The following is a 19,973-nucleotide window of genomic DNA, read 5'->3' on the forward strand; positions in this document are numbered from 1 at the left end:
CGGAGAAATGTACTCAACTTCATTGACATTGGTGAATATATACGCTCCAAATTTTGATAACCCCCAACTTTTCAATAAAATATTCAATTTAATACCAGACGCATCCCAGTCCAATTTGATAATCGGGGGGGGGGGGGGGGGGGGATTTAAACTGTGTATTAGATCAATACCTGGATAGATCTTTATTTCAAAGAAAAATTACATCCAAGTCTAGTGACTTTTTAAACACTTATATAAACAATTCAAATATAAAGGATGTATGGAGGATTGCCAATCCTTCAGGAAGAGAATACTCCTACTCAGGTGTTCATAAAGTATATACACGAATTGACTATTTTCTGGTTGACTCTAAACTTCTGCCCCATACCTACAATCCAAAATATCACAATATTATTATTTTGGATCATTGCCCTCTTACATTTTCTGTAAAATTGGAAGGAATGGCAAATAAACAGCCGTGCTGGAGCTTCAACCCACAAATACTTGCAGAGGCTAGTTGTTGTGACTATCTGAAGGTACAGACAAAAACTTTTTTTGAGATAAACGACACTCCTGGTATTTCTCCATCTTTGCTCTGGGAAACTTTTAAAGCTTATCTTAGAGGCTGCATTATTTCATATCAAGCCTTTCAAAATAAGAAAAATAGGGCAGAACAACTGGAATTTGAAAAACAAATAAAACAATTAAACTTAGAAAATGCGGCTGACCCGTCCATAATAAAACACAATAAGATAGCTGCACTCAAATTCAAACTAAACCAGATACTTTCGGCAAGAACCACTAGGGCATTTCAATATACTAAACAAAAATACTTTGAATTTGGCGATAAACCAAAAAAACTTTTAGCACGACAACTCCGCAAATTAGAGAATGACCGGACCATACATAAAATTAGATCAGAAAAAGGTGATTTGCTCTCACTGCCCAAAGATATTAATGAAAGATTTCTACAATTTTATCAAAGCCTATACTCGTCACAAACAACAGCCGACTTAACGAAGATGAAGAGCTTTCTTGATAAGTGTAACCTCCCATACCTCAGTGAGATGGAACGGGAGGAACTAGGTGCAGAGATAACAATAAAGGACATTTCAGAGACTGTTAAATCACTGAAAAATGGAACCTCCCCCCCGACGGGCTCAATAACGAATTCTATAAAAAAGTTAACGATATAATTTCCCCACGCCTACGAAGCCTCTACACACAAGCATTCAAGGAACAGACCTTACCACAGACGTTTGCAGAATCAATTATTACGTTAATTCCTAAAAAAGATAAAAATCTCAAACAGCCTGGATCCTATAGAGCAATTGCCCTCTTAAATACTGACCAGAAGATTCTAGCCAAAACTTTGGCTCGTTGACTTGGCCTAATCATTGGCAAATCAGTACACCTAGACCAAACCGGGTTTATACCTAAACAACACTCATTTTATAATTTGCGATGTCTGTTTAATATAATGTATTCGCAGAGAATATCAAACGAAGACCTAAGAATCATTTCACTGGACGCCAAAAAGGCTTTCGATCAAGTGGAATGGCCTTATCTTTTTGCAGTGTTGGAAAAATTCCAATTGGGAGAAAACTTCATTTCATGGGTGAAGCTTTTATATACTAATCTGACAGCCAGAATACTAACATACCAAATGCTTTCACCTAAATTTCGTTTATTCAGGGACAATAGACAAGGATGCGCTCTCCCCCCGATGCCATTTGCATTAGCCATAGAACCTCTTGCCGAGAGTATCAGGTCCCATTCAGGCATACATGGATACAATACTAAACATACTTCTAATAACATTTCTCTATATGCAGATGACGTACTCCTATACATTACTAACCCCCAAATTAGTATTCCAAATTTATTAATTACTATAGAACAATTCGGTTCCTTTTCCGGCTATAGAATCAATTGGAACAAAAGTGAAATTATGCCAATAAAAGAACAAGATGTCACCCAACTCCAACAGTTTCCCTTTAGAATCGTTACTGAAAAATGTAGGTACCTCGGAGTCTACATGACCAGAAAATATTCCCTTTTGTTTAAAACAAATTTCCCACCATTAATTACTAAACTCCATACGTCTATTCAATTTTGGAAAACTGCCTATTTCTCTTCTCTGCAGGTTAAATGCCGTAAAGATGATATTTCTCCCGCAACTTCTATACCTATTTCAGTCAATACCGATATATCTTCCCAAAACATACATCATTGCTCTTTAAATGCCAGACACTGCCTGATACAATTTAAAGTACTGCACAGGCTATATTACTCAAAGACCAAATTGAGTAAGATTTTCCCCAGTATTTCCCCCCTTTGTGATAAATGTCATTCTCAAGAAGCCACCTTAACCCATACTTTTGGACAATGTACAAAAATAGAAAAATTTTGGATGGAAGTTTTTAATGTTACCTCTAAAACATTGAAAGTTCCACTAGAACCAGACCCAAAACTGATAATATTGGGAATATCAGAGGCATGTGTCAAACTAACGGTATTTCAAAAACGCTTTCTTGATTATGGTCTAATATCAAAAGATTTTGGAAAAAGACAACAGTCCCCTCAGTGAAGATGTGGATTACGGAAATGACAGAGACACTGCATCTAGAAAAAATTAGGTTTATCTTGACTGACAAACCAGATCAATTCTTAAAAATATGATCTCCTTTTATTGAATTTCTTGAACAATACAATGGTTGAATACAAACTCAAAACTGATTGTAAAGCAGGGTGTGCGGGCGCATGGGTGGGTCGAAGGATATATCTCCGTTTCTTTTTCTTTCTTTTCATCTTTCTTTCTTTTCTTCTTTCAATTTAATATTCTGTTTTTAAAATGTTAAAAATGAAGCTGTGCTAGAGTTGTAGAACTGTTAAAAGTCATTCCTTTTTGTATAATTGCTTCCAATAAAATTATAATTTAAAAAAAAAACACCCCAAAAAAAACCTTACAACCATGAGTGTTAATACATCTTCTTTGTCCTACTTAAACATATACAATCCTGTTGAATTTTTTTTACCCAAGAAGCTCAAGGCCACTTTTTCTCAAACCGTAATATATCTGTTGGAGAGAGGGAAAGACAACTAGTGAATTTGTGTTTGCATTTAAAGTCAGGGATCCAATTTTAATTCCAGATATATTTTTTCTGCTGCAAATGAACTTTGTAACTTCAATTTCTTTAAGGAAGAATAGTTGATATCTATCACAACAAAATGTTCTGTTGTCTGGGCTTCTGTTCATATAACTGTTCATCAGAGGAATAAGAACAGGCTATTTTAGCATTTCCATACATCGTCACCAGTCTAATTAAACTAGGTACTTTAATTTTGTTTACCTTTGAGTCTCCATTCTTCTTACCTAGCAATCCTTTCCGGTTCTGAATTTTTTAAAGAACTTCTTGACCTTTAGAGAGAGAGAGAGAGGGAGAGATTTCCAGATTTCCAGTACTCTCTGTTAAAAGAAATGCATCCTCCTGTCTGTAATTGCCCATTCCCAATTTTAACATTATACCCCTTTGATTGGACTAGCCCATTACCTCCCCACTCTCACTTGAGAAAATGTTTTTTTCTTATTCTACCCTGTCTATTATTAAAAATGATCAACGCTTCAATTAGATGACCAAGTAATCACACATGCAACTTCGGTCATCTTACAGTATGGATGAATGCATTTCATGAAATGCACAATGAAGGTTTTCGATTTGTGGTATGTTTGAAGGAAAGAATCTGACTGGTGCAGAAAGGGTAAATCTATGAGAAACTCGGCTCTGCTTTTTTCTATATAAGTTGTAATGTTGCCAATTTGACAGCTGCTTTGAGAAGTTAGGATGTTGATTGCAAGATGCGGAAGTATATTTAAAACCAACTATGTTCTATATTGTACATCTTAGTTGTGCTGTATGGTCAGGTTTACTGTGGCTTGATTCAATAAATATTCTAATCTTTTCTTGCAACATCTTGCCTGTAATTCAGACTTTCAGTGTTTATTCTTGAGCACACTGCTGCTCATACTTCGTTATTTATTTCAAATTTCCTTTCTCCTCTTATCCTCCTGATTCTTCCAACCTTCATGTCTTTTTATTTCACATTTCTCAATGTTCCTTCATGGGTCCCTTCATCTTTTCTGCTACCATTCCATGTTACTAAATTCTCCAAAGTAGTTCAGGCATTCTTCAGAAGGTCCATTTAGACTCATCCTATTTAAAACAATTTTTTTTTAAACTTTGTTTGAATTGGGAACTCATCCTTTAGTTTAGAACTTGGATGCCATGCTGTGACAAAGCATGATGGAAGGAAAGGAAGAAATTATAAACCAGTTAGCGTAAGATCAGTAGGAAAATGAGTAGCTTGTAATTAAGGATGATGTGTTTGAACACGTTGACAAGCATTTTTCATAAAGCATAACAAAACTGATTTTTTTTTTTTTGTTGATTGATGTAGAGGACAGGGAACATAATGGGTGTTATATGGACCAAGAAAGCATTTGATAAAAGCCCTGAACACTGAATTTGTACTTTTGGAAGCTAAATTATTGACTAAGCAGTCGAAACAGAGAATAGGGCAAATGGGAGGTCCTCAAATTGCTACACAATTGCAAGGATTGGCATTGAGGCTACAAGTAGTCACTGTTTATAAATGACTAGACCAAGGGGGACCCGTTGGGTCTTGTCCCCTCAACGCGCGGTTCCGGGGGGGGGGGGGGGGTCATCCTGACAGAGGCATGCACTAACACACACAGAGGCATACACTAACACACACACACTATCCCCCTTGAAATATTAATATTATTCATTGGCTCCTTTTACCCCATCGCCGCCCTAGCTAGAGTGGCAGAGAGAGTGGGGGGGGAAAGGGGGGGAGGGGGGGGGGGTGAGAGTGGAGAGGGGGGGAGGGGGAGAGGAGGGGGTGGGGGGAGAGAGAGGGAGAGGGTGGACTTGAACTCGGAGATCGGGCGGCGTGGACGGGGCCGACTGCGAGCGGACGGTGGGCCTCGGTAGCTCGCGGGACCTCTGAAGCCCAACCAAATTACTGCGTGTTCAGCGGCTTCAATCCAGTTCCCTGGGGGGGGGGCTGTGCTGCGAGCGGGGCGGGGCGCTACAGACGGCCGGCCGCGTACGAGTCGACTGCGAGCGGGAGGCTACAAAATGACTGCGAGTCGAGGGGGGGGGGGCGGGGGGTACGTAACTCGCAGCTCGTGGAAAACAGTGCCCAGCAGGCAGCGCGTTGAAAACTCTGGGCAGCTGGTAGCATGGAGCAGAGCCATTGTGACGTAATCAGCTCGTTAGCTTTAAAAAGTATTTCAGATTTGTGAACAATTTTAATTAAAAAACTCAAGAAATAATGAATCAAATTTTCAGATAAGACGATTTTTGAAGTAATGAGGTAAATCACTATTGGAATTTTTAAAAATATCATCATTAGCGCGTCGTGTTTTCAAGGAGATGTGAATCACAAACACACAAATACAGACACAAATACATCCATATCCAAGATCCGAGTTTTAGAAGTATACTAGACCAAGTGCAGACTCATTGGGTCTGTTCCCGCAGCGTGTGGTTGCGGGGGAGGGGGGGGCTGGGGGGTGGCATGCGGCGTCACACACACCAACTACCCCCCCCGCACACACGCTAACTACCCCCCTTGGCGCATCTAGAGAAGGGGGGGGGTAGAGAGTGAGGGCAGAGAGAGAATGGGGAGAGACAGGGAGAAAGGGGCAGAGACAGAAGGGCAAGAGACAGAGGGAGAGGGGGTGGAGGGGAGGAGGGCTGGTGAGGGGGAGGGTGGGGGAGGAGGGGTGAGAGAGATGGGAGGCGAGGGGGAGGGGAGAGAGAGGGGCTGAAAAGGGGGGGAAGGGAAGGGAGAGGGGGAAAGGGAGGGAGAGAGGTGGGGGGGAGGGAGAGGGGATGGGGTGGTAGTGGAGGGGAGAGTGGGAGGGGGGTTAGGGGAGGGAGGGTGGGGGAGGTGGGGAGAGGAAGGGGGAGAGAGAGGGAGGGGGGAGAGAGAGGGAGGCGCCACACACGCTAACTACCCCCCCCCGCACACAAGCTAACTACCCCCCTTGATATATTAATATTATTAATTTGCTCCTTTTACCCCATAACCGCCCTATCCACTGACGCATAGCCCCCGACTCGCAGGCGCGTCTAGAGAGGGGGGGGGGGGGGTAGAGAGTGAGAGCAGAGAGAGAATGGGGAGAGACGGAGAGAGAAGGGCAGAGACAGAAGGGCAAGAGACAGAGGGAGAGGGGGTGGAGGGGAGGAGGAGAGGGAGGGTGGGTGAGGGTGGGGGAGGAGGGGTGAGAGAGATGGGAGGAGAGAGAGAGGGGAGGAGAGAGGGGGGAAGGGAAGGAGGGTGGGGAGGAGGGAGGGCAGGATGGAGATTGGGTAGGGGAGAGAGAGGGAATGTGGAGGGAGGGGGAGAGGGGGAAGAGTGGGGAGGGAGGCGGATATGGGGTAAGGAAGAGTGGGGGGTAGGGGGGAGAGGGGTAGGGGGGAGAGGGGTAGGGGGAAGAGTGAGGTGGGAGTGGGAGAGAGTGGGGAGGGGAGGGAGAGGGGTGGGGGCAGTCCATCTATTCCCCACTCCCTATCACCTCCTCTCCCTCTATTCCCACACTCTCCCTCCTCACATCCCCCATACCCCCTCTCCCTCAAACCCCCTACTCCCCCTCTTCACCTCCCCAGGATCTCACCTGTCCTCCGGATCTGCAGAACCTGCTCGTTCACAGAGGGGAACACAGATCAGGGAGGAGTTAGAGAGCCAAATGGGTGGGGTGTTGACGTAACTCGGCCTTGCGACGCCCCGCAGCCGTTGATAACTGCCAGCTGACAACAGCCCTTTAAAGCCGTTAAGGCAAGACGCGTTCGCCCAGAAGCGAAGGTTGACAGCAAAGAAGCACCGGCTTCTGACTCTCACCATATAACCATATATCAATTACAGCACGGAAACAGGCAATCTCGGCCCTTCTAATCCATGCCGAACACTTATTCTCCCCTAGTCCCATCTACCTGCACTCAGACCATAACCCTCCATTCCTTCCCGCACATATACCAATTCAATTTATTTTTAAATGATAAAATCGAACCTGCCTCCACCACTTCCACTGGAAGCTCAATTATATGACAATTATGTGTCAATACAGACAATTGTGATGTTATCCACACAGAACTAAAGGGTATAGAAACATAGAAAATAGGTGCAGGAGTAGGCCATTCGGCCCTTCGAGCCTGCACCGCCATTCAATATGATCATGGCTGATCATCCAACTCAGTATCCTGTACCTGCCTTCTCTCCATACCCACTGATCCTTTTAGCCACAAGGGCCTCATCTAACTCACTCTTAAATATAGCCAATGAACTTGCCTCAACTACCTTCTGTGGCAGAGAATTCCAGAGATTCACCACTCTGTGAAAAATGTTTTTCTCATCTCGGTCCTAAAAGATTTCCCCCTTATCCTTAAACTGTGACCCCTTGTTCTGGACTTCCCCAACATCGGGAACAATCTTCCTGCATCTAGCCTGTCCAATCCCTTAAGAATTTTGTAAGTTTCTACAAGATCCCCCCTCAATCTTCTAAATTCTAGCGAGTACAAGCCGAGTCTATCCAGTCTTTCTTCATATGAAAGTCCTGACATCCCAGGAATCAGTCTGGTGAACCTTCTCTGTACTCCCTCTATGGCAAGAATGTCTTTCCTCAGATTTGGAGACCAAAACTGTACGCAATACTCCAGGTGTGGTCTCACCAAGACCCTGTACAACTGCAGTAGAACCTCCCTGCTCCTGTACTCAAATCCTTTTGCTATGAATGCTAACATACCATTCACTTTCTTCACTGCCTGCTGCACCTGCATGCCTACTTTCAATGACTGGTGTACCATGACACCCAGGTCTCGTTGGAAGAGTGGGGTCTTACATGGAAGACAGCACCAGCAGCCCACCACATCCTATGGACTTTACTGTCAGTGCAGACTTGAAACATAATCATAAAGGCTGATGGAATTATTGTAGTCATATCTAGAGAACTAGGTTCACAGTGTTTGAAGGGCTATTGCACTAAACTTTGTTTTGCTCAAGCACTGTGGGCTTGGAGATTTCCAAATAAGTTGAAGATTACAGAAATTGGGATACAAAAATGCTGGAGAAACTCAGCGGGTGCAGCAGCATCCATGGAGCGAAGGAAATAGGCGACGTTTCGGGCCGAAACCCTTCTTCAGAGATTACAGAAATTGGGATTATCATTCTTGAAATTCAGAAAGTTGTGGTGTAACTTGATTGAAACTTTCAAAATATTGAAGATACATGATAGGATAAGTAAAACTAAAGCAGAAACATGAACTGAAGATGCTGGTTTGCAAAATCGCATCAAGTGCTGGAGTAACTCAGCGGGTCACAAAGCATATTTGATGAACATGGATGTGACATTTCTGGTTCGGGGCCCTTCACGACTGAAAGGTCACTCATCAATTTTCTCCAGAGATGCCACCTGACCCGCTGAGTTACTCCAGCACTGTGTGTCCTTTTTAGGTAAAAATAAACCATGTCCACTGGTGTGTACTTGCCACCAGGAATTTCTGGGATATTTTTAGGAACACATATTTGTGCATGGGCAGAAATCTGGTGGGGGGATGGGGCGGGGGGGAGGGGACGGGGGGGACACACATCCCTCCCATGTTTTGAGAGGTGGGGGGCAATCCCTCCCATGTTTTGTAATCCAGATTTTGAAATTCGGTGAAAAAAAATCTATTAAAATCTACTTTCTGCCAGACAGTGGGGGTGTCACTGTTAAGCACTTGTTAAATGTCTCTATTAACATCGTATTAACACGATGTGTCACCAATTGTGTTTTGACATTCAAGTATTACTGAAGGTATTCACGGAGAATAAAGCTGTCTGATGCGGGTACAATTTCCATTTGAACTAATTGGATGTATTGGTGGATGGGAAAGTTTTAAACGGGTATCGGATTTAAACGGGTCAGGTCATTAAGGGCTCAGGTCGAACGGGTTTCCTGGCTGGCTTGTAGGTAAGTCCCTCATTCACGGTCACTCACGTTATTTAGTTTTTTTTCCATCTCTTTCTCTCTCTGCCCCCTCCAAGGTTGGTTCTTCTGTTTGCCTCTATTTGCTTCAGTTTTATTTGTTTAATGTTATTTATCACATTGTAGCTTTTGAAAGATTCAAGTGGGTATCAGATGCTTTCTCAGTGCTGAATCGACCCGTTCGTGGGGCCTTTCATCGCCCGGCTTGGCTTAAAATCAAACTGCTGCGTCGAGGAGATCGAGGCTCCTGATGTTCAAGCCCCCGCCGGCCGATTTTAAGCAGCGCCGGGCGATGAAAGGCCACACGAACAGGCCGATTCAAGCCCCACGATTCGGGGCGGACGAAGCTGCTTTTGCTGGAGTTTGGAATCGGTCACCAACCAAGTCAGCTCCCGATGTTACCGTCCACAGAGCCTATGGCCGAACCCTCCGAAGCCTTGCGTGTGTATGTGCACGGCCACCAAGAAATTGTGTCTCCTCGACCCATGTTTTGATAGCGATTTCCGCCCCTGTATTTGTGAACTTCAGCATAGCATTTGATGTGAGGCCGAACCCGGGTCTCTTGCGCTGTAAGACAGTAGCTCTACTGCAACGCCATCAAGCCGCCTTAATGCAGGTCGTTCTCTGCAATTATATTTTTGGAGATCTCTGCAGTCAGTTGACATGAAAGTTGTTTGGGTGGTCTACTGCTAATTTCTATGTCAGGTGAAGATAGACAGCGGGACAGGCAGCATCTCTGGATAGAAGGAAAGGGTCTCGACCCGAAACGTCAGGTCGAGACCCTTCTTCAGACTGTCAGGGAAGAGGGAGATAACGAGATAAGGAGAGAGCGGGAAGGCAAGGATTTCGCCTTTAATATTGACATCTCTAACCAAGTAACCCTTGCCTTTCTTCTCTATACATCCCTCCCCCCTTCCCAGTTCTCTGACTAGTTTGACTGTCCTCATTTACATTTATATGTTTCCTTTGTTATGACCTTCTCCTAGCTAACAATGATCCGATCAACACTTCCTTATCTCTATATCTCCCTCTCTCCTGACTCAGTCTGAAGAAGGGTCTCGACCTGAAATATCACCCATTCCATCTAACCAGAGATGCTGCCTGTCCCACTGAGTTACACCAGCATTTTGTGTCTATCTTTGGTTTAACCATCTTCTGGAGTTTCTTCCTACAACTCTGTCAGCTTGTTGGCCAGCTGATTGATTGGTTACACAGCTGTCCAATTAGTTTCTCAGCTTCTTTCCAGTGGCAGTTTTTTTGGGCTGTGGACTGTGTTTTGACATCAACTCCTGCATTGCTTTGAATATTTTTGAATAAATTAACAAAAGATTAAAGTATACATATATTAATTGTAAGATATAAGTTTGCAATATGGGACAAATAAGTGATGCTGTAGCTGTGAAGTTCATATGAAAAATATTTCAGTCATGAATAATGTGACAGTAGGCCAAGGATGTTTTCATAAATGCCTCAAAGTCATTTAGTTCAACTGGACAATGCTGGAAGCTGAATAATTTAATAGCTTTGTTCCTTTCAACCTTCAGAAGCTGTTTGCAGTTACTGTAAATAATTAGTGTTTAAATATGTAATAATTTTCTTGTAAAGTTGGAAAGCTTTGTATAACTAGAATTTTCCTGATTTCTCACCTGTTTTAATTGCAGATCATCAAAATCCCACCCGGGCCTCATTGTCCACATCAGTGACAACCCAATGGATGAAGGCAAGGTATATGATTCACACAAAGGGTAACTGGTTAAAGCTTGCCTCAGTGGCAAAGTAATATTCAAAATTTAGTGGGAGTTGCATTTTGCATGCATTCTATCATTCATACAGTATTCACCCGACATATTGCATGCATGCCTGTCCAGTTCTACCTCTTCTTTGTTCTTGTTAACTGCTTCAATACCAAACAATTTGATCATTTTTTTGTCTTAGTGTTTGAAATGATTAAGTAATCTTTATCTGTACTGTACTGTTCTGGAAATATGTAGCTTTTGGTGGAATGCTTAACATTGTGCTTATTTTACTTTCGGAAACACAAGTAAAGTGAGCAATATTAACAAGAATAGGTCACTGCATCACAAACCTGCTCTAACATTTAGTACATTAATGGCTGATCATATTGTTAGCTTCAAAGCATGTTGTGTAAATATCTTGACTAGCCTTCTCTGGGGTAGAGAATTACAAAGATTCATAATCTTCAGAGAGAAATAATACCTTCCCCTTCGAGCTGTTATCCTGATTTTGTCACCTGGTTCTACATTCTCACACCACATGAAGAAATTGCATCTACTGTGTCAAGATCCCTCAGAAGCTTAAATGTTTAAATAGGATCATTGGTCTATCTTCGAAATTATAAATCTACTCAATACCCCTATGTAAGAAATCCACTTCATCACGGGACGCAATCCTGTGAACCTTCGCTGCACTGCTGTGCTTTCATTTGTTCTTTACCCATATTATATACTGACATAGTTTTACTTCAGTTTTATACTGGTGTATTTTTAGCTCTTTTTTTTCTATCAGTGATAAACGTTTGCTGTACACAATTTAAGCAATAGTTCTGGGAAAGCATCTAATTGACAGATCATAATTTTGGGATGTTTTGTCGCTGCTTTTAAATTTTGAAAGAATAGAAAGACAGTTTTATGTGTTTTCTGTTAAATCATGGAGGCTTCAAAATTTGTTAAATCTTTCTGAAACGTGAAAATATTTAAAGCACAGTGGGGAAAAAAAATAAAGGCTGTAGAATCTGCTGTACTTATTCCTGGTTCTAAAAAAGATATCGAAGTACAAAAGACCAAGTATATCTCTCATCAACAATAGCCATTGGTATTTAGATTTAACCTTGTAAAATGGTCCAAGGTCTTTCGCAGGAAAGTTAATCAGGTTTCACATTGAGCCCTGTGAGATATTAGCAAGGGTAAAGAGAGAAGATTTTGGTGTTTTAGTGAGTGCATTAGAAAGGTCAAGAAGGAATTCCAGCGATTAGACCTACACAACTGAAAGTATGCTCACTGGTGATGAACCATAAAAAAATAATGGGGCACGAGACCTTTAGTGAAATGTTGGGAAAGAAGAGTACGCCACTTGAGAAATACCTGTTGGGTATCCATTTTAGGTTCTTTCCAAGACAGAAAAGTGTTGATACAATGTCTCAACTCAGGAATATTTACACTCAATATAAGAATTTTGAAATGAACAGTGTGCCAGTGAGGCTCTGTGGACAGTTTAGTGCTTTTCTTGTAATATTGGATATTGTTATCTCTTGCCTGTGCACAGATATTTTCAGCTATGTTTCCATGTCTACTGCTTTCAGAAATGTTGACTACTAGATTTGCAAATGTTTATGTAACTAGTAAGTGTAGACCTCAACTCACAGTTGTTCCAGTGAAACGTGCAAACTTTTGGACAACTTCCAATAGATATTTGTAAGTATCCATAGCCAGCAATACTTGTGCTAGTTATTGTCTTTGAAATCATAAATGTAGGAGTCTTAAAATCTTTGGCAGAATTCCGGCAAGTATTTTTGGTGCCGCTGTGAAAAAAACAGTAGAATTTCCATATCGAATTGTTCTGAGCATTTTACAAATATTGTGGAAGGATGAAAGATATGAACTCACAAAGTGCTCCTGGTGAAATTGATTGAACATGCTGCAAATGGCCATATAAAAATGTAAAAACCCAGAGTAACGCTACTTGTGGAGTCAAGAAATTCAAGAGTGTTTAATTGTCATATGTACCGAAACTGAACAATGAAATTCTTTATTGCGGTAGCATAACAGGTCCGTAAACAGTACTCAATAGATAACAAACAAAAGTACAATAATTAAAAAAAACAACTAATATTAGTACAAAACAAAAAACGAAAGTCCCTAGTGCAACCAAGACAGTTTGCAGTTTGAAGTTTAGTTGGTGTTTGTAATGTTCAATGGCCTGATGCTGGTTGGGATGAAGAGATCCCACTCTTGAATGAAAAGTTACAATTAGCATGTCTACCTTTTATTATGTCCCTACTGGATTATAAGCGAAGGAAGACACCTGATTTCCTGACCACGTTTTGTACCTACATCGGCATCAAAAACTGATTTCTTGGTCCTTAGTATTACAGCTGTGTGATGGCATTGCGCTGATTGCACATTATATGTTGTTTGGCTTCATTATTGCAGAGACTACTCAAAGAAAGTAATTTGCTCTGAAGCAGACTGGAATATCCATAGGACTTAACTGCACAATATGAATAGAAGTTCTGTTATTATTTCTCCTAGATTAATTTTGCACGACCTTTGTAAATTTTCTCTGACTATAGGATTTCTCTCTCTCTCTCTCTCTCTCTCTCTCTCCTCTCAGGGTTGGGCTGGCGCCAACCCCAGCCCAACCCTGCTCCAACTTCAGAGGAACCCGCTCCCCGATAAGCCGCTACGGCGATGTGCCATTTCGCCCACGGCTGGCCGAGCTGCGCTCCCTCAGCCGCCACCCCAAGTATAAGCCGTACCTTGCACACCACCGGCTTCTGTCCCTCTGCCACTCTTCGGTACCCGTTGCCACTTCATCCACAACCCCGAGGAGGAGCGAGGGCCCCGGCCTCACCTGCGCCAGAGCGCAGGCCTGGGTTCAGCCTCCTCCGGCCCGGTGCTCGACTGGGCCGCGCTGCGGGCGGCCGTCAGCCCCGTTCTGGAGTTGGAGCTGGCCTAGACTCTGGGCTTGGGGCTGGGGGCAGAGGTTGCTGCACCCGCCAGCACCACCAACAGCACCAGCAGCTCCAGCGGGAGCCCGGCCTGCCCATGGTTGGCAGGAGCCCGTCCGCAGACTTTCCAACCAGGACGACTCCAGCAGCAGCGGCTCCGAGTCACCTATGTTCGTGCAGGGCCAGCGGCTGCCCATCTTCAGCAGGATCTCGGGGTCGGACTGAGGGGAGAGGGGTGGAGGTGGAGGGCTGCCGGCCAACCCAGCGGGACAGGCAGAAACGAGCTGGAGCCAGCGGCTGCAGCGCTGGCTGCAAGTACGGGGCCACCCGGACACCTGACAGGGACAGGACACCAGGGAGGGGACGAGGACGGCCCCACTACAACTCAACAGCACCCGCAGCAACGGAGAGCCTGGCCCGACCACGGACGAAACGCAAGCCTGCACACAATGCAGCACCACCGTTGCAGAGACTGTTTATAGCGAGTGACCTATGACCTGGGCATGCACAGTCTGAATACCGAATTCGCTTATTGACAGTGTCCCATTAATCAGGCTGTTAACTGTGTGAACTTATTCTTGGTTCCTTACCTTGGTTTGCTTCACAATCTATATGCCTTGATTGATGTCAAAAGGCAGTTGACATAAATTGTTGATTCAATAGAATCTGGTGTAATAGTGGCTGTATCCTTTTATCATATTGACAAAATAAAAAGGAGCTTAATGAGCACCTGCTTGTTTGTGGGGAAAGTATTCCATATTTCGTTCCTTTTTGTGAGGGTGGAAAAGGATTACTTTAAAGTTGCTTAATTTTGATTGTATGGTTGTAAGACATAATATATTCATTGGTTAAAAACTATTGATGTCAATTTTATGATAGATTGCTACATCAATATCATGCTATATAATTCTGCCACTGAAGATTTTGTTATGATAATTTCAAATCTATTGTGTTGTGGCGGTCAGTGTACTGATTGACTAATAAGCAGATTGTGGCCTCCTGCATCAAACAACTATTTGGCCTGGATAGAGTGGATGTGGAGAAGATGCTTCCACGAGTGGGAGAGTCCAGACCAAAGGGTATAGCCTCAGAATAAAAGGACATACCTATAGAAAGGAGATGAGGAGGAATTTCCTTAGTTAGACGGTGATGAATTTGTGGAATTCATTGCCACAAATGGAGGCCAAATCATTGGGTATTTTTAAAGTGGAGATTGACAGATACTTGATTGGTTAGGGTGTCAAGGGTTATGGCGAAAGGCAGGAGAATGAGGTTGAGAGGGAAAGTTAGATCAGCCATGATTGAATGCTGGGGTAGACTCAGTGGACTAAACGGCATACTTTTGCTCCTATGAACTTTTATTTTATTTTACTGAGTAGATTTCTCAAGAATGAAAATGGGTTTGCATGGGGTGAGTGGACCACACATGCAAGCTTTCTGAATGATTATGATTTTAACTTGGGCCAGATGCATATCATATTTCAGGTCTTTAGCATCATTAAACATGAGAAGCTTGAAGATGTTAAAATTAGAGAAGATTAAGCTCTGGGGATCGGGGTGTGTTGGGAATCCGACATGGCATTAACGACATTCTGGTGTTTAACAGTGGAATGCTCTAGATAACTAACTGTCATTTATTTATTTTTACTTGCTGTGAGTAGAAATAAACAATTAAAGTTTTGAAATTGATAAATTGAGCACAAGTGATCTTAATTAGCCTTTGTGGAATGCTTACCAGAAATATTTTTAAAGTTGCATTGGATTTTTGTTTGGTGGAAAGCAAACCATAGTAACGGCTTAAAATAAAAACCTATTATTTTAGCTAAAATATTCTTAGTAATTTATAGTTTTTGTCTATCTAATATAACTTCTTTCTCTGATCTCCAAATTTAAGCAGATGCTGACAATTTCAATTTTCATTCTGTAGCTTGTTTTAAATTATGCAAAAAAAAACTCTGAACAGAAATCCTGTTGCACCACAGATATACTTTCGGCCAGCACTGTGGGCTGTGTAGATTCTCTTCAACTGTCTATTTTATGTAATATAACCATTATCAAAAATAGTAGAAAATACGACCTACCATTAACACTGAGTCCAACTCAGTTTGTGTTCTACTTTATCCACTGTACTGCAGACCAATATGGCCTTGATCCAAGCACAGAAAAGCGAGTAGGTCAGCATATTCTGCAATGAGTGATTCACTAAGCTCCCTAATGTCTTTCCATTATCTGCTAGGCACAAATCGAAAATATAATACACTCCACTTGCCCGATTAAGTGCAGTTTTAACAATGTGGGAAAAACTCAACATCATGTCAGATAAAGTCATCTTTGGAGGCCTGGTCACAAGCTTGATTCATGGGGAGTTTCCCAGTCTGTACTTTGTCTGGCCATAGTATTGTCAATAAGTGATTTTTTTTTTAAAGCAAGTTCTCAGAAACTTTATCAAATCATTTATCGAAACTGGAACACTATACCAATGATACGAATATTTTTTGTTCCGGTGACAATTTGAAGCAGCTTTTGGAGGTCATCACATCAGAAATGAATAAATTAAAACAGTGGTTTGATGTCAACAAATTGTCATTAAATTTAAGCAAAACAAAGATTATGCTATTTGGAAAACATAAAACAAACCCTCAAGTACAATTGAAAATAGATAACATAAGTATAGAAAGAGTATATGAAAATAAATTTCTTGGTGTGATCTTAGACCACAAAATCTGCTGGAAACCACATATAAACCATGTCAAAGCAAACTGGCAAAGTCTATAGCAATATTGGGAAAATCAAGACACATTCTGGACTACAAATCATTACATACTCTGTATAATACAATCATATTGCCATATCTGAGTTACTGTGTGGAGATATAGGGCAACACCTACAAAACCAACCTACAGCCATTATGCACATTACAAAAAAGAGCAATAAGAATTATCAATAACGTTGGATATCTTGAACATACCAATTTATTATTCTTAAAGTCACATACACTGAAGTTCACCGATCTGGTTAAATTTAAGACTGCACAAATCATGTACAAAGCAAGAAATAATTTACTTCCAGAAAATATACAAAAACTGTTTATGGAAAGACAGGGTGGATATAATTTGAGAGGGGAACATAATTAAAAAAAACAATGTCAGAACAACTCTTAAAAGTGTGTGCATAGCAATCTGTGGGGTGAATTTGTGGAATGGTCTGGAACAGGAGATAAAACTTAGCACAAACATAATTCAGTTTATAAAGATGTACAAAAACACTTTTTTTTAAAGGATACAGGTGCACAACCTTTTATCCGAAAGCCTTGGGACCAGACACTTTTCGTAATACGGAATTTTTCGGCTTTCGGAATGGAAGATTTCTAGCGTAGATTTTAACGGCTGGCTCAGTGGTAGAGTGCTCGGCTCATATCCGCAAGGTCGCGAGTTTGCGCCTCGATCCCGGCAGTTATTCGATCGCGAGTTTGAGTCTTCAATGTAGTTTTTTCTTGCAGAATAGGAGGGAATAGGGAGGGTTAGGCTGGGATCATTCTCTGCGAGATGATCTTAGTGCGGGAGACAAGTGTAGGAGAGGTGTACTGACTGTGTGGGCAGAACTTTGGAAGTGATTGCCCACCATTCTCAAAAGCCGCTGTGTCTCCCTGTCCCTCCAACTCCAGAGGAATCCGCTCCCCGATGGGCCGCTACGGCGACAAGTGTCAGTTCGCCCACAGCCCGAGCTGCGCCACCCCAAGAACAAGACGTACCTTGCACACCATCAGCTTCTGCCCCTACGGGGAGCGTGTTCCTCTGGAGTTGGAGCGGGGCTGGGCTGGAGTTGCTGATCTGGGATCTCCGTGCTTGCAGTGGGCCTGGGGGTCGGTGTCCCGATGAGGGGGCGCAGCTCGGGCTGTGGGCGAACTGCCACTTGTCGCCGTAGCGGCCCATCGGGGAGCGGCTTCTGGTGGTCCTGACGTCTCTCAGCTCCTGTCCAGGGGGGTGGCCGGAGACATCAGGACCAACAGGAACCCGTTCCCCGATGGGCCGCTACAGCGACAAGTGGCAGTACGCCCACAGCCCGAGCTGCGCCCCCTCATCCGCAACCCGGGTTCCTCTGGAGTTGGAACGGGGCTGTGAGTCTCTGGGATCTCCGTGCTTGCAGTCGGTGTCCCGTTGGTCCTGACGTCTCCGGCCACCCCCCTGGACAGGAGCTGAGACTGGGAACTGTACCGCCCTTGCCCCCTCCCTCTGCAACTGCAAACAACCCCACTCTCCTGCTCACCTGCAAGGGCGGTACAGTTCCCAGTCTCAGCTCCTGTACAGGGGGGTGGCCGGAGACGTCACAGCCCGAGCTGCGCCCCCTCATCCGCAACCCCAAGAACAAGACGTACCTTGCACACCATCAGCTTCTGTCCCTACGGGGAGCGTGTTCCTCTGGAGTTGGAACGGGGCTGGGCTGCTGCTGGCTGTGGGTCTCTGGGATCTCCGTGCTTGCAGTGGGTCTGGGGGTCGGTGTCCCGTTGGTCCTGACGTCTCCGGTGACTGGCACTGACCTGCTGTCATCGCCGACGTGAAGACAGTGCAAAGCCCCCGCGCTGGTGCAATGGGCGGGGAGCTGGAGAGGGGAGGGAAGGGGTCACACACACATGGCCGGGAAGCAGAGGGGTGTAGGTGGGGTGAAACTGAAGGGAGCGACAATCTGCTGCTGCCTGCCCGCTGAGTTAAAAAATTCCCACGCAAGACTCACGATACACTGTGTATCGTGAGTCTACCGTGGGAACTTTTTAACTCAGCGGGCAGGCAGCAGCAGATTGTCAATTATTAACCCTCCCGCGCAATATACCCTCACCTTCTCTTTTATGAATGGGGATTTAGTTCCCCTTTCTTCGAGGACCGACCGGAGGTTCCGCTGTCACCTCTGCGGACCGCCCTCGGTGAACGTCATCAAGGACTTTTCTTCAAGGACCGAAAAAATGTCCGCTATTCGGAGCTTTTCGTTATTTGGAATTTCGGATAAAAGGTTGTGCACCTGTATTGGGATGAGGATAGGTGATTGTGAGTGGGATACTTGTTATACTGATTGTATTGGGAAGGGTGATTATAGGGTTATGGGTTGTATATTTGACTAAGATCCTGTATAGTATATGAGGGTTTTTTCTTTTCTTTTTTCTTTTTTTCTCTTTTTTTGTATGGCTGTAAATATTTGATTAGTGTATAAATGTTAATAATTTGGTGTACATATAGCTGCTGGTGTACATATGGTGTACATATAGCTGCTAAATTTGTATAAGATCATTTTAAGCAGTTGAATAAGGGGTGGGAATTAATAAGATTTGGCTTCTTCCTGCTTTTTGGACACATACGATTTCATTTATTTATAGATATTGTTTATGACACTTTATAAATATTCTGGTTTTGTTTTTTTGTTTTTTGTATGCTGTTTCACACTTGCTTTTTTATTTTATTCTGTTCGAAATAAAGAATTAAATTAAATTAATTAAAAATTTAAACACAGCTTTGGGTACTTGTTCAACAATATTTTGAATTTGGTTTATCAGATTTGTATTTAACACAGGGCCTGATTTACAGCTGAGGGTGGATCATCATACATGTACTAGGTCAGGAAACTAGTTTCTTCCAATGATACTTTCCAGCATTTTGGAATTAGGGAAGTTCCGTGGAAGATTGTTAATAAGATACAATATACTGTGTGAATGCAATTAAATCCCTCTATTATTCCCACTGATATTTGTCTTCTCTAGTTATATGTCATGACCATTACAAAACAGCAGCTTAGCAGGTGGTTTGAAAGTATTTCAAGTAGCTATCAACTGTGTGTGTCTACATGAAATAATTAGCACCTTTAGCAATCATTACTGTGTGGCTTTAGCACCTGCGCCAATTTTGTTTAGTTGGCCTGCCACATGCTGGATTAAATGCTTGGCTAATGCACCAACATTCTATCTCGTAGATTTTTTCTTCTAACACCAATTACAATCTCACTGGCTCTAGCCTTGAGAAAGTATAAATCATTATCGTCAATTAAGAAGTTAAACCGAAAGGGAAGACAGTGTCTCAGGTGAATAATGTGAAGTAATCATTGCTGTTTCTCAAAGAACAAGGGAGTTTTCTGTATCCTGACAATATTACTCAACCAACATATAAAGAAATTGTTTATTAACTAGAGTATATTAAATAGAAAAGTAGACTTGAAGGGTTGGATGTTTACTTCTATTTTACTTATAGTATTATTGGATACACTGCATGTAGG

The 19,973-nt window shown here is 42.8% G+C and overlaps 1 protein-coding gene across 6 annotated transcripts in view; it reads left to right on the forward strand.

Moving 5' to 3' along the window:
• Window positions 1-19,973, forward strand: part of stxbp5 (syntaxin binding protein 5) — a 245,187-nt gene that overhangs the window by 78,368 nt on the left and 146,846 nt on the right. For all 6 annotated transcript variants that reach the window (XM_033026117.1, XM_033026118.1, XM_033026119.1 and 3 more), the window contains exon 6: window positions 10,693-10,756. In XM_033026117.1, coding sequence (XP_032882008.1) covers window positions 10,693-10,756 — 64 coding nt within the window. The remainder of the gene's footprint in view (window positions 1-10,692; window positions 10,757-19,973) is intronic.

The sequence above is a fragment of the Amblyraja radiata genome, chromosome 8 (assembly GCF_010909765.2).
Source record: "Amblyraja radiata isolate CabotCenter1 chromosome 8, sAmbRad1.1.pri, whole genome shotgun sequence".
Taxonomy (NCBI): domain Eukaryota; kingdom Metazoa; phylum Chordata; class Chondrichthyes; order Rajiformes; family Rajidae; genus Amblyraja; species Amblyraja radiata.